Raw genomic sequence first — 12,605 nt, 5'->3', positions numbered from 1 at the left:
GAACTGCTGCACTATTTAAGGTGGAATGGGAAAAGTAAAGAAAGAAGCTGGCGAATGAGAAACTGACTTCAGCCTCCTGATGCGTTAGTGTTTGATACTTTTAATCTGAAACGAGAAACTATCAGGAAACCAGCTGGAGTGATTATGAACGGAAAATATCGGTGTTCGTCTTAAATCTCTCTCTTTGCCGTTTCATTATCTAATAGCTAGGCAAGACTGTGTGTTGCTATGGTGACCCGCACAGTGTCCGCCAACCTTCAAGGTTAAAGGGTGAATTAGCAGTTCTATATTAACTCCAGCGTTTCAGACCAAGGAGGATTATGTTAAGTTTACCTACAAATCTAATTCTGCAGCTCCAAAGGGACACGTTGCCCTGATCTAGGAGAAGTGAATGAGGATGTGAATTGGAATTGAGCCCCACAGACTACGTGATTCCTATTATTATAGAGATGTATATTTTAATACATGCAAGATCACAGTGATGCAGTAGGAACAGAGAGAGGGATTTGCTATAAAAAAAGTGCTAAAGAGTGAACAGAGATCAGGAGAAATGCAAAAGAATCGAATATTCATGGCCGTTATCAGAGTGGCTGGAGAGCAATAGCCAAGCCATATTTTCATTACTTTGCATCACAAGTCATAGAATCCTGTCAGGATTAGCGAGCATGAAATTGATAATGTGAAATAAGAAAGTGATCAGCAGGAGCCGAGCAGCGAACGAGGAAAATTGAATGAAACACATTTACATTCCACTGCAATCTAGTCTGAGGGCTGACACGAGAAAATTCCAGTTGGGCGCAATTACTTTTTAAAAAAATGTGCATCAGGAGAAGCCATGAATATAGAGAGAGAAGCAAAATAACAGAGAGTGAGCAGGGGGGTGGGGGGTGGAGTACCTGCCGGCTCGTCCTTTCCTCTGCTTGGCGTTGGCCAGGCTCACCCACTCTGCAGTCATAGTGCTGATGTTGTTCTGGGTGTCAAAGTGCGTCTCTTTGATCTTCCCCCCATCAATTACATACACCACATCATCTATAGTAATACTGACAGAGAGAGAGAGAGAGAGAGAGAGAGAGAGAGAGAGAGAGAGAGAGAGAGAGAGAGACAGGAGAGAGAGGAGAAAGAGGGGAGAGAGCAAAAGAGTGAGGGGGGGGGGCAGAGAGACCAACAGACAAGGGTAATTTAAATAAACAAACTTAATTCCCTTTAAAACTAATCCCCACCCCACATTCCATCTTTGTTTTGTATTTTTAATAATAATTAATAATTACACAATAAATGATACATTTTTTTCTAATAACAGTCAAAAATTTTGCTTGTATTATTTGATATATTATTACTGTGTGTTCATATTGTCACTGTTATTGTTGTCACTGTTATGATGCTTTGGCAATACTGGACCTTACAGTCATGCCAATACAGCTAGACAATACAGACAGAGAGAGAGAGAGCGAGAGAGAGCGAGCGAGAGAGAGAGCGAGAGAGCGAGAGAGCGAGAGCGAGAGAGCGAGAGCGAGAGAGCGAGAGAGAGAGCGAGAGAGAGAGCGAGAGAGAGAGCGAGAGAGAGAGCGAGAGAGAGAGAGAGAGAGAGAGAGAGAGAGAGAGAGAGAGAGAGAGAGAGAGAGAGAGAGAGAGATGCAGGGAAGGACAGAGAAAGGCAGAGAGACAGAGACACAGTGAAGAGGCTCCAACACCGCAATATTAAGCATTCAACATCACAACGAAGAAGCCGACCGGATCGTTAGCATGAAGCTAATGGAGTTTGTTGATTAGCAGTGAAGCACACAGCAGCAGCCTGAGCCGCTTGAAATCACAGCCACCGGCTACATCTCAAATAATTCATAAAGAAAGAAATAAAAAGGACTAAATTGGCCTAAATATGACTAAACTTGGCTGAAAGGCCAGATCTTTGTGGAGCTGAGGGCAGTGGAGCCTGGCCGGCCATGTGTGTGGGGTACTAATCAGGCTGTACTGGAGCTCGTGCTGCTCAGCTGAGATTGTGAACGCTGGCAGCGCTTTCCAGAGGAAACCGTGACATTATGGTAATTAACCAGAGCATGTCAGACCGTCAAACTGCACTAACGTCCAGCTGACGGAGTAGAGCTGCTGCTTTAACAACTAGAAATGCTCCAGGGAAAGTGAACAACAAAACACAGCAGCACTCATACCTGGTTTCTGCGATGTTTGTGGCGATCACAATCTTCCGGACTCCGGGAGGGGGTCTTTTAAACACCTGATCAGGGAGTCAGAGACATTCACACCATCACTGACTACAAAACAGTAGAGCTTTAAACAGTGATGCGCAGGAGTCAGAGAGCATTATTTCATCTCCAATCCAAATGGTCATCAAGTGCCAGTCATTCAGGAAAAGCACAGGAAGCACACACCGACCGGCATAACATGATGACCACCTCCTTGTTTCTATGCTCACTGTCCATTTTATCAGCTCCACGTACTATATAGGAGCACTTTGTAGCTCTACAATTGCAGACTGTAGTCCGTCTGTTTCTCTGCATACTATGTTAGCTCCCTTTTAGCCTGTTCTTCAGTGGTCAGGACCCCCATGGACCCTCATAGAGCATGTGGTGGTGTGTTAGTTTTTAATTACTGTGTCCACTCTATTAGACACTCCTACCTTGTCATTCCACCTTGTAGATGTAAAGTCAGAGACGACAGCTCATCTGCTGCTGCACAGCTGGTGTTGGTCATCCTCTAGTCCTTCATCAGTGGTCACAGGACGCTGCCCACAGGACACTGTTGGCTGGATATTTTCATTTGGTGGACTGTTCTCAGTCCAGCAGCGACACTGAGGTGTTTAAAAACTCCAGCAGCTGCTGTGTCTGATCCACTCAGGCCAGCACAACACACACTAACACACCACCAGTGTAACTGCAGTGCTGATAATGATACATCACCCAAATAGTACCTGCTCTATGAGGATCCATGGGGGTCCTGACCACTGAAGAACAGGGTAAAAGGGGCTAACAAAGTACCAGAGAAACAGATGGACTGCAGTCTGTAACTGTAGAACTACAAAGTGCAGCTATACAGTAAGTGGAGCTGATAAAATGGACAATGAGCGTAGAAACAAGGAGGTGGTCATAATGTTATTCCTGATCAGCGTACTTATCGGAAAATTCTACACAAGCCTCAAAGACTAAACATAGCATCAAAGCTTTGAGTAACCGTGCCTTATGATAGCTTCCATTCTTTTTTGATAGATTTGCTTTCAGTTTTCAAAGAAATATTCAAATCTGATCTTTTCTTTCACTCTTCCAGTCTTAGAAGTTGACTGCGTTACCAAGTAATTCCAATCAAAAATGTAGACTCTTCAGAAATCTCTCCATAAAATCTCACTCCACTTCTCAGATTCAATGCAGTGACTCATTAACATGAACAAACCGACTGCACACACACTCACCGGCCACTTTATTAGGTACACCTTTCTAGTAAAAGGTTGGACCCCCTTTTGTCTTCAGAACTGCTTTAATTCTTCATGACACACTTTCAACAAGGTGTTGGAAACGTTCCTCAGAGATTCTGGTTGGTTATTTGAGTTCCTGTTGCCTTTCTATCATATGGAACCAGTCTGCCCATTCTCCTCTGACCTCTCACATCAACAAGGCATTTTCGTCCACACAACTGACCACTCACTGGATATTTCCTCTTTTTCGGACCGTTCTCTGTAAACCCTAGAGATGGTTATGTGTGAAAATCCCAGTAGATCAGCAGTTTCTGAAATACTCAGACCAGCCCGTCTGGCACCGACAACCACGCCACGTTCAAAGTCACTTAAATCCCCTTTCTACCCCGTTCTGATGCTCGGTCTACACTTCAGTAAGTTGTCTTGACCACCTCTACATGCCTAAATGCATTGAGTTGTGGCCGTGTGATTGGCTGATTAGCTATTTGTGTTAACAAGCAATTGAACAAAGTGGCCAGTGAGTGTATATTTCCAAATAAATGTCACTTGAATGCATGTAATAAACCAGCAGAGCAAGCCTTCATTGGAGATAATTAGCTCTGAACATGAATAGCATTATAAAGCTCCCAAAAAACAAACGTAACAGGCTGTAGATCATTATATTCAGCAGTACTGTGGCCCACCAGGACTGGACTCAGACTGTTTGGCGAGTGGCCTTCAACGGCACTGTGCGTTCATCAGTTACACTCATTTGGCCTAAAGAAGCACTTGGCTCAATGCAGTTTAATGCAATTGATCCAGCAGTATCAAGTCTAGTCTGTAATGTGATGATGATGCTAATGATGCAGAGCTACTTACCTGTGTCTGGCTGACCGTGGGCATCAGGGAGTGCAGTGGAATAATGATGAACTTATCTAAACACACACAGAAACACAGCATCAGTCAGACCCCAGCAGGCATAACTCGCCCACACGCTGCCCTGCTATTAAAACATGAAGAAGAATCAAAGTTAAAATAGGCCGGTCACTACCATCATCGTCATCATCGCTACCATCAGTCATCACTATGATCATCGCTATCATCATCACTATCATCATCATCACTACCATCATCATCGCTACCATCATCGTCATCATCACTACCATCATCGTCATCACTACCATCATCGCTACCATCATCGTCATCATCACTACCATCATCACTACCATCATCGCTACCATCATCGTCATCATCACTACCATCATCGCTACCATCATCGTCATCACTACCATCAGACATCACTATCATCATCGCTATCATCATCACTACCATCATCATCACTACCATCATCATCACTACCATCATCATCATCACTACCATCATCGTCATCATCACCACCATCATCGTCATCATCACTACCATCATCACTACCATCATCACTACCATCATCGTCATCATCACTACCATCAGTCATCACTATCATCATCGTCATCATCACTACCATCATCATCGCTATCATCATCACTACCATCATCATCACTACCATCATCATCACCACCATCATCATCACCACCATCATCATCACCACCATCATCGTCATCATCACTACCATCATCGTCATCATCACTACCATCAGTCATCACTATCATCATCGTCATCATCACTACCATCATCATCGCTATCATCATCGCTATCATCATCACTACCGTCATCGTCATCATCTCTACCATCATCGCTACCATCATCACTAAGGCGCTAAGGCGGCTAATCAGGTTGACCATAGCTAAGGCAGCTAATCAGGCTGACCATAGCTAAGGCAGCTAATCAGGCTGACCATAGCTAAAGTGGCTAATCAGCCTGACCATAAGCTAAGGCGAAGAAGACGTGACGTAAACATAACTTTATGCCACAGTTTATTTTTTTCAAACATCCCATTGCTTTAACTGAAAATATGAACATGAATCATCTAAATGATGAAGAATCCTTAAACCTATTCCGTCAAGCATGTATTTGGTTTCAGCGTCATTCCAAAAGTGTTTTGCTCTCGATGTCACGTCACGATACCACAGCCTGTTTTCGCACATGCGTAGACTGAGAAACCCGAAAGAAATCCGAGAAAGAGCTCGCATTGACTGAGAAACCGGACTACTGAGACAAAACCCAGCTCTATTTATCTGATTCTTAATAGGATTTCTAGGCCTTCTTAGAAACCAGAGTGTGCTGCTGACGTGACCATTTGAATAATCTGATAACTGCAGAAATCCAACTATGACTGGATTATTGAGTGCATGTAAACACACTCATTGTCAGAAAGCACATTAAGCAAGACTGCTTTGAGGCAAGTGTGTGATGTCGTGATGTTTGTGGTCCATCTATGAGCACATCTGGAAGTACTTATGTTCACACAGCTCTGAAAAACATCACATCTGTTTCAAATTAAAGCAAAAAAAAAAAGGGAGGAATTTGCACATCTTCAGCCCTGGAATATGAAGGCAGCCTAGCACACACCTGTACCCGCTTCATCAGCTGCAGCAGGCAGAGAAAACTGGCAGCAGTGAAATGAGAGAGAAGATATTTACCGGATTTAAACATCTGGTCGGCCATGAGCAAGTCGTTCAGGCTGCTGATGTTGTCCCAGCCAGGCAGAAACACCAGGATAGCGCCGTCCTGAAACACAGTAAACACCAGCTGAGCACAGATAAACACTCAAACAAGCGTCGACACGCTCACTCGCTCGCAGTATAAACGGATGGCGAGGCCACAAGCTGGGAACAACTACATCTATCAGTCGGTGCTGCACTGGATTTACAATTACCATCCGCTAGCAGTGGGCAATATGATTATATGTTACTGTTATCATGATAAATAACATCTGGAGGCTTCAACACATCATAGGTATCATCTGTGTTTCTTGAACATGGGCCATTTACTCAAGCCGCGCTCCTCTTGTCAATAATAGATGCTTGTTGTAGCTGTGAGTCAGGGTGCTTTAAGATGTCCCTGTTATTTTCAGTGGTTCTATTATTGATGGGTGGTATTGCAAAAGACATTTCAAGACATTTCCATGATACACATTGTTTTTCTGACATCTGTCAAGTTGGAACAGACAAAACAGAAACTCTAGTGTCACATAATATACACCAATCAGGCATAACATTATATCCTTGTTTGTAGGCTCATATTTTCGGTTGGTGGACTATTCTCAGCCCAGCAGTGACACAGGTGTTTAAAAACTAAGAACAGGGTAAAAGGGGGTAACAAAGTATCAGAGAAACAGATTGACTGCAGTCTGTAACTGTAGAACTACGAAGTGCAGCTATACAGTAAGTGGAGCTGATAAGATGGACAATGAGTGTAGAAACGAGGAGGTGCTCATAATGTGATGATGCTTTGCATCATAAAAATTTATCACGATTATCGCCCAGCCCTACAATCAACCATGCGCAAGTGGTATCAGTGCATCCCGAATATGCCTTCTCATTTAACAGCAGTCAGAGGCATGAGAGGCCATGCTTCAACCTCTCCAGTCACACCATGAGCAGACAGAACACATAAGTATGCCCTGAGTCTCATTAAACGCTGCAATTCAGAGCCAAAAAAAAAGATACAAATTGCTTTTCAAGGATGGTGGTCCTCAAATGTTAACTACAGCAGTGAGTGCATGTTTAAACTCAGAAACTAAGCAGGTGCACCTGTGTGTTTTGTTTGTATAACATCAGAGCAGGTCCCACGTGGTTTAGGTCCTAAATATAACAGTTCAGTGAGTTACATCAGAGGTACATGGCACATTTAAGCGGAGACGTTACATATGTGAAGAGCCGGACTGTGTGAGACAGAGAAAAACAGAGACACGGAGTGAATGAGAGGGGACAAAAAAAAAAGCGTGTGAAGGAGTCTGAAAGCAGCGCATGACCCAGATTTGTCCGACTTGCGAAACTGTGCCGACATTAAAAAGCCCCCCGGTCCCAGCTGTTATGTTTAATTAATGATAATTAATCCCACTCTTCCGCTACGGGGACCGTGACCGTGACACTGATGACGCAAGCACTACCTTATCAGACGCTCTCTGTCCTACACACATACGTAACGGCTATTAAGTCTCTGAGAAAATAAAGAGGGTGGGAAATATATGCCAGTCTGACGGCGCAATTCATGCAGCTCTAAAGCCGAATGTGCAACTATCCTGCACTTAATAATAATAAAAAATAACACAGGCTTTCTCAGTACATTACACTATATACAGTCCTGTATACAGCAAAGGCCAGAGAAAACCCTTTGGCTTATTTCATTTCCAGTCAAACTGGCCATTGAGGACAACATTTTCCATTTTTTCCATCAGACAATTACACAAAAGCCTTAATAACCAAATAGAACATCACTTTTTTTTTAGTAAAAATGCTCTGAGTTTTATGGATGCTAGAAAAACATATATATATATATATATATATATATATATATATATATATATATATATATATACACATACATATATAAAATAGTGATTTTATAGCGATGTGTTTGTTTAACCATTTTCAAACCTCTTCTCGGGTAAGCCCAGTATTATATGTAGTTAAAAAGCAGTTCCTGGTTTGAGCAATGAGTGCTTCAGTAAATTGTGCTCATGATGTAATTGATGATAAAAACAAGTCTCTGTGGCGGCTGTGAAGGTTGTCAAGGAAAAATGACCTTATTCTAATGTATATTGTGATAAACTCACTGCTTTTTTCAATTTTTGACATCATCTGAGAATAGCTGTTGCCCTTTACATTGCATGTAAATGTCGTGTAAAAGAGAGTCAAATGTAAAAGAGAAACAGCCTGAAATTATGTGGTGAAAATGCTTTTTTGGTGTAATGTTTTATTTACTTTAATAAAAGAAAAATAAGTTTTTTTTAAGTTACCAGTTTAAAGATACAAGCTTTTGTTCCAACAGCAGCAACACACACACACACACACACACAATTACATACTGAAATATGACATTTCACGATTCAGTGAATTATGTCCTACAGAATCAAGATCAGAGGTTTACACCTCTGACAGTGAGGTGGCACAATAGAGACTATGGAGTCAAAAAAGGGTCAAAAAGATAGAGTTTGTAAAATGATGTTCACAGATGTACTGAAATTTGCAGTTGTGTTTGAGCAGCTACAAACATGTAAAAACCACATTCACAAATAATTTGGAATCTGTAAATATGAACGATAAAAATTTGACTTTGCAGTCAGTTACATTAATCTTGTCATACGCCTGTTCCCCCGAGCCCTGGTAATGGCCACGAGAGGTGGTAGGAAGTCGAAGCCCGAGTAAGGACCACCACCCCTAAGGATGGCAGGGCAACTGCGAGTGAGTGGGGGACGGCATGCGAATCCCGAACACCGATATGAGTGATGGCGGGAGGAGGACGTCAGCCACCAAAGAGGGAAGGATGACTATGACGGCCACGAGAGGCACAAAGGCAGGAAGCGAGTCCCGAGCTCAGCCGCCCGGGTCAAACGGGTGAATTAAAGAGGCCTCATTGCAGGACCGGACTGCAAAGTCAAATGTCCATAGTTTTTTGTTCTATTGCCTAACATGTATACATACTGCTAGAATCTGATACCGAAATGTCCCCACATGCCCACGGTCGAAGGGCCATTAGAGGCAAGGACCAACAGCTTACCAAAGCTTTGATTGACCAGTCAAGGTTATGACTGTGCTTGGAGTGAAGTCAAACTCGCTCGCTGATTGGACCAGTTCAAGCTTTGCCATCGGTCCACTTATTTGCTGTCAAAACAGGGTAAAAAAATCTACAGATGCAAAAAGAAGTTCTCACAAACAGAAACAGAGATTTGGTGTTTGCAGATTTGTACGGTCACACTTGGAACTTCAGACTTTGCCTGTGAATTCATGGCACAATGTAAATCATTTGAGTAGTAGTGATTCACACATTCACAGCATTTCATTTACAAATGCCAACCTGTTTTTATACATTCAAAAATGTGAGAGAGAAAGACAGAGCAAGAGAGCGAGAGAGAGACAGAGCAAGAGAGCAAGAGAGCGAGACAGAGACAGAGCAAGAGAGCAAGAGAGCGAGACAGAGACAGAGCAAGAGAGCAAGAGAGCGAGAGAGAGACAGAGCAAGAGAGCGAGAGAGAGACAGAGCAAGAGAGCAAGAGAGCGAGACAGAGACAGAGCAAGAGAGCGAGAGAGAGACAGAGCAAGAGAGCAAGAGAGCGAGACAGAGACAGAGCAAGAGAGCGAGAGAGAGACAGAGCAAGAGAGCGAGAGAGAGACAGAGCAAGAGAGCGAGAGAGAGAGACAGAGACAGAGCGAGAGAGCGAGACAGAGACAGAGCAAGAGAGCGAGAGAGTGAGACAGAGACAGAGCAAGAGAGCGAGAGAGAGACAGAGACAGAGCGAGAGAGCGAGAGAGAGACAGAGCAAGAGAGCGAGAGAGAGACAGAGCAAGAGAGCGAGAGAGAGAGACAGAGACAGAGCGAGAGAGCGAGACAGAGACAGAGCAAGAGAGCGAGAGAGCGAGACAGAGACAGAGCAAGAGAGCGAGAGAGAGACAGAGACAGAGCAAGAGAGCGAGACAGAGACAGAGCAAGAGAGCGAGAGAGAGACAGAGACAGAGCAAGAGAGCGAGAGAGCGAGACAGAGACAGAGCAAGAGAGCGAGAGAGCGAGACAGAGACAGAGCAAGAGAGCGAGAGAGCGAGAGAGAGACAGAGACAGAGCAAGAGAGCGAGAGAGAGACAGAGACAGAGCAAGAGAGCGAGAGAGAGACAGAGACAGAGCAAGAGAGCGAGAGAGCGAGACAGAGACAGAGCAAGAGAGCGAGAGAGCGAGACAGAGACAGAGCAAGAGAGCGAGAGAGCGAGACAGGGACAGAGACAGAGCAAGAGAGCGAGAGAGAGACAGAGACAGAGCAAGAGAGCGAGACAGGGACAGAGACAGACCAAGAGAGCGAGACAGAGACAGAGCAAGAGAGCGAGACAGAGACAGGGACAGAGCAAGAGAGCGAGAGAGCGAGACAGAGACAGAGCAAGAGAGCGAGAGAGAGACAGAGACAGAGCGAGAGAGCGAGACAGAGACAGAACAAGAGAATGAGACAGGGACAGAGCGAGAGAGCGAGACAGAGACAGGGACAGAGTAAGAGAGCGACAGAGAGAGAAAAAGCAAGAGAGCGACAGAGAGAGAGAGCAAGAGAACGAGACAGACAGAGACAGAGCAAGAGAGCGAGTGACAGAGAGAGAGAGAGAGAGAGAGAGAGAGAATAAAGTCAGCAGGGGATGAGTGCTCTCAGGGTCAGTAATGGTCACTGTGGTTGGCTGTTTGATCTTCGATACACTGGTTAATTAAAGCCTCTTCTGATCCTCTGTGTAGTTTCATGGCCCGGATTCTTAATTAACCAATCAGCACGCTCGCCGACAGATGGGCCACATATCATCACAGCATGTCAGAGCGCCGTCACAGCCAATCAGCTTTCGGTTCTTCTCCCCTGACTGTCCCCATGACCATCCCAGCCCGTCTGACCCTCTTTCTTTCTCTCCTCCTCGCCCTCTGCTATGTCTTCATTCTCTCGCTTTCTCTAACCCTTCTCTTCCTCTCCTCTGTTCTTCTCTTGTTCCTCTTCTTTTATTTCTTTTTCTCTGTTCTTTTGCTCGTTTTCTTCATTATCCTGTTCTTCTCTCTCCTTCTGTTGTTTTTCTTCTTTCTGTTTTGTTTTACTTCTCTTTTTCATTCTTCTTGTCCTTCCTTTTCTCTCTCTGTTCTACACATCTTTTTCCTCTCCTTTCTTCTCTCTCCGTCTCTCCCCTCGCTCTTCTTCACCTTGCCTCCCTTTTTTCTTTTTCTTTCTTTTTGTTTCTCTTTGTTCATGGGTTCCTATTTTTCAGTATTTTGTTTCTCTCTCCCCGTTCTTCTTCTCCTCCTCTTCCTCATGCATTTCTCTTTCTCTCCCTCTCTCTTTCATTCTTTTGTTCCTATACTTTTTATTACTATGTTCTTCTGTTATTCATCACTACCTTGTTTCTCTTCACTCTTTTCCTTCCATCCTGCCCCTTTCTCTCTCTCTCTTTCTCTCTTTCTTTCTTACTCTGTCGTCTGTTTTCCTGGATTTTTTGTTCTTCACATTCTTCTGATAAATTCCTTTATTTGTCCCTCTTTTTCTCCTTCCTTCTGTTTCTTCTGTCCTGATCTGCTCTCTCTGTCTTCTCTCTCTATATATCTCTCTCGGTCCTCTCTCCCTCTCTCTCCATTTTCTCTCTCTCTCTCTCCCTCCCTCTCTCTCCATTTTCTCTCTCTCTCTCTCTCTCCCTCTCTCTCCATTTTCTCTCTCTCTCTCTCCCTCTCTCTCCATTTTCTCCCTCTCTCTCTCTCCATTTTCTCTCTCTCCCCTCTCCCTCTAATAGGGGTCAGAGTACTTGCACCTATAATCTGGAGTGGATGTAATTAGAGCGTCTCATTGCGTGATGTCCATGTTTTGACCCTGAGGTTCCAGAAGCTTCTTAAAGAGCTCTGTTAGAGTGCACACTACACGGTGGTGGAGCTGCTCCGGCTGTGTCCCATTCTGCCCTCAGACAAGATCAACCATACACCCTGTCATTAGTGGCCTATAAAAAGTGCCTTTTCAATACCACTATGATTTTTTTCCCCCACCCTGTAAAGGCACTACATGCTATTACTATATCTGTGCTCCTTCATTTCTGTCCTTAATTATCTCTGCTTTAAAGCAAAGGCTCTGAAAACACAAGCACAACGTTTGGTGGAGGTTTCACAGCTGAAACTTAAGCGCATAATCAAAACAACGTTGAAGACATAAGTTACAGCTACTGTGACCCCAGTTATCAGTGTAAGAGAGGTCAAAACAGAACTAAATTACAATAAACAGGAGATTATGACTATTATGAGAACACCCCCTGCTGTTTATCAGAGTGTTATCGCCCCCCAGTTTCAGTTGCCATTTCCCAATTGCTCAAGCTGAAGTGCGAGCCATGCTACGCTGGTCCTCACATTCAACACTGTCGCCTCATTATTCACCACCATAGCTGCAATATTTATTTGACTAGTTTTACATGAACATTAACACATGCAGTTACTGAGAGGGGGGAAGAGGACATGGTGTCTCCAGTGAGTGAGATTTTTAAAAGGCAGACAAAAAGTAGAACTACCATTTTGCAATACAGATAATAGTAACATCATTATGCTAGTTATGCTAGCT

At 43.9% G+C, this 12,605-nt stretch overlaps 1 protein-coding gene across 1 annotated transcript in view; it reads right to left on the bottom strand.

The window, feature by feature from the left end:
* Positions 1-12,605, bottom strand: part of dhx36 (DEAH (Asp-Glu-Ala-His) box polypeptide 36) — an 81,839-nt gene that overhangs the window by 33,683 nt on the left and 35,551 nt on the right. Inside the window, exons 12-15 of the mRNA XM_017709024.2 lie at positions 5,980-6,067; positions 4,280-4,335; positions 2,166-2,230; positions 897-1,040 (exon numbers count right to left, since the gene is read on the bottom strand). Of these exons, the coding sequence (XP_017564513.1) occupies positions 897-1,040; positions 2,166-2,230; positions 4,280-4,335; positions 5,980-6,067 (353 nt within the window). The remainder of the gene's footprint in view (positions 1-896; positions 1,041-2,165; positions 2,231-4,279; positions 4,336-5,979; positions 6,068-12,605) is intronic.

Source organism: Pygocentrus nattereri, chromosome 7 (assembly GCF_015220715.1).
Source record: "Pygocentrus nattereri isolate fPygNat1 chromosome 7, fPygNat1.pri, whole genome shotgun sequence".
Lineage (NCBI taxonomy): Eukaryota > Metazoa > Chordata > Actinopteri > Characiformes > Serrasalmidae > Pygocentrus > Pygocentrus nattereri.
This window is presented reverse-complemented; position numbering and strand designations above follow the sequence as displayed.